Here is a 1,754-nt window from a genome sequence, read left to right on the forward strand (position 1 = left end):
GTATGATATTATCAATTTTGGTTTCATAAAAACAAAACGATAGAGCCACGAGCGCAGTATAGAAATGCGTAGACCAGCGGTTCCCAAACTGTGTAGCGCGCCACCCAAAGGAGGCGTGAGCACTTAACAAGGGTGGTGCGGCGCGCGGTTGGAATTTTACACATATTGTTATTTTTAGATCAATTTCATGTCCGATAAAAATTTTGAAGAAACGATTATCTTATCTTATCCATACACGACACACATTGCACATTGCACACTGCACATTGCAGTAGTCAACTATGTAAAAAAAAGACCTGTTAAAGCAAGATTTTTTCAAAAACTGTGTGAAGAAATGGGAGCAGAACATACAATACTACTGTTTTACTGTAATTCTAGATGGCTATCTAAAGGCAATGAACTTTCAAGAGTATTCGAACTTAGACAAGAAATTTATTCTTATTTAAATAGAGAAGGTTATAATAATAGCGAAATGTTTGTTGATAGTGATTTTGTAATAAAATTAGCCTATTTATGTGATATTTTTGAAAAACTTAACTCACTTAATATATCTTTACAAGGTAAAGAAACTTATATTCTGCAATTATACGATAAAATAGTTGCTTTTATTAAAAAAATCAACTTATGGAAAAGAAAATTAACAGAAGAAAATGGCAAACCACTTATTTTCCACTTTTAAAATAATTGAATTACTTGAATTACCAATGAATTTAAAGACAATATTTTTAGAGCATCTGATGAATCTTGAAACTCATTTCATGAAATATTTCCCAGAAGAAATGAAACAGTACTATTGGATTAAAGACCCGTTCACTGAAAAACCACCATCAAATTTCACAACTACAGAAGAGGAACAATTAATCGACATTTCATCTGATTCTTCATTACGAATGCAATTATCTTCATATTCACTTTTAGGATTTTGGAACAGTATTAAAGATGAATATCCTGAAGTTAGCAACAAAGATTTACGTATATTAATACCATTTGCCACTTCGTATTTATGTGAAGCAGAATTTTCAGCTGTAGCCATATTAAAATCAAAATATCGATCCACACTCAATGTGGAAAAATAAATGCATGTTGCAGTAACTACATTAATTCCTAATTTTTAAAAATTAATAAACGAAAAACAAGCACATTGTTCGCATTAATTATTAATTATCATGTTTGCATTATTAAGTTTACTGGTTTTTTTTTGTCATTAAAATTTAAATTTAAAACTAATAAATATTATAAATTAAGCAATTTTTAACCTATTTTATTGAACATTCTTTGAGGGAGGCGTGAAAAAAATGTTTAATTATTAGGGAGTTTTGAATGAAAAAGTTTGGGAACCGCTGGCGTAGACAATAAAACTGAACGTTCGGCGATATGATACGATTAAAATTGAGAATTTATGAACGATCCCCGTGAAAAAAAAAATTCGTAATAACAGCAAACGCCAGACGAACGGCATTGTTTATGTGACGTAAAACCCGAGCAGCGGATGGCTGCGCGGCAATGCAGTTCAGAGCTTTTACGCTCTTTACGATTATAATAATAATTATTATTGAAATAAAATTGTATAATTGTTCGTGTTCCCGAGCGGGTTCGGAAATGCGGCCGAATCGTGAGCAAAAGATTTGCGCGCATTGATTTGGAAACAACGAGAATAGGACAGCGATTACGGCAATGGGTGCTACACCACCCGTTCGTGAATATTTTTATGATCTAGACTGATGTTAGTCAAGAGTTGGTTTCGGGTAGGTCAC

General features: G+C 32.5%; 1 protein-coding gene across 1 annotated transcript; it reads left to right on the forward strand.

The window, feature by feature from the left end:
- The first annotated feature begins 334 nt into the window (after positions 1–334).
- LOC112683736 (protein FAM200A-like) lies at positions 335–1,076 on the forward strand. Its single transcript, XM_025554893.1, has 2 exons — positions 335–455; positions 730–1,076. The coding sequence occupies exons 1-2, from the start codon at positions 335–337 to the stop codon at positions 1,074–1,076; spliced, it is 468 nt and encodes a 155-aa protein (XP_025410678.1).
- The last annotated feature ends 678 nt before the right edge of the window (positions 1,077–1,754 follow it).

The sequence above is a fragment of the Sipha flava genome, unplaced genomic scaffold (genome assembly GCF_003268045.1).
Source record: "Sipha flava isolate LNK unplaced genomic scaffold, YSA_version1 233_pilon_pilon, whole genome shotgun sequence".
NCBI lineage: Eukaryota > Metazoa > Arthropoda > Insecta > Hemiptera > Aphididae > Sipha > Sipha flava.

What these genes read in the sequence shown, in the direction of transcription:
- LOC112683736 (XM_025554893.1), top strand. Translation starts at nt 335, where the DNA reads ATGGGAGCAGAACATACAATACTACTGTTTTACTGTAATTCTAGATGG. An exon ending in TTCTTATTTAAATAGAGAAG is followed by an intron (nt 456 to 729) that starts GTTATAATAATA and finishes CAATATTTTTAG; the next exon opens with AGCATCTGATGAATCTTGAA.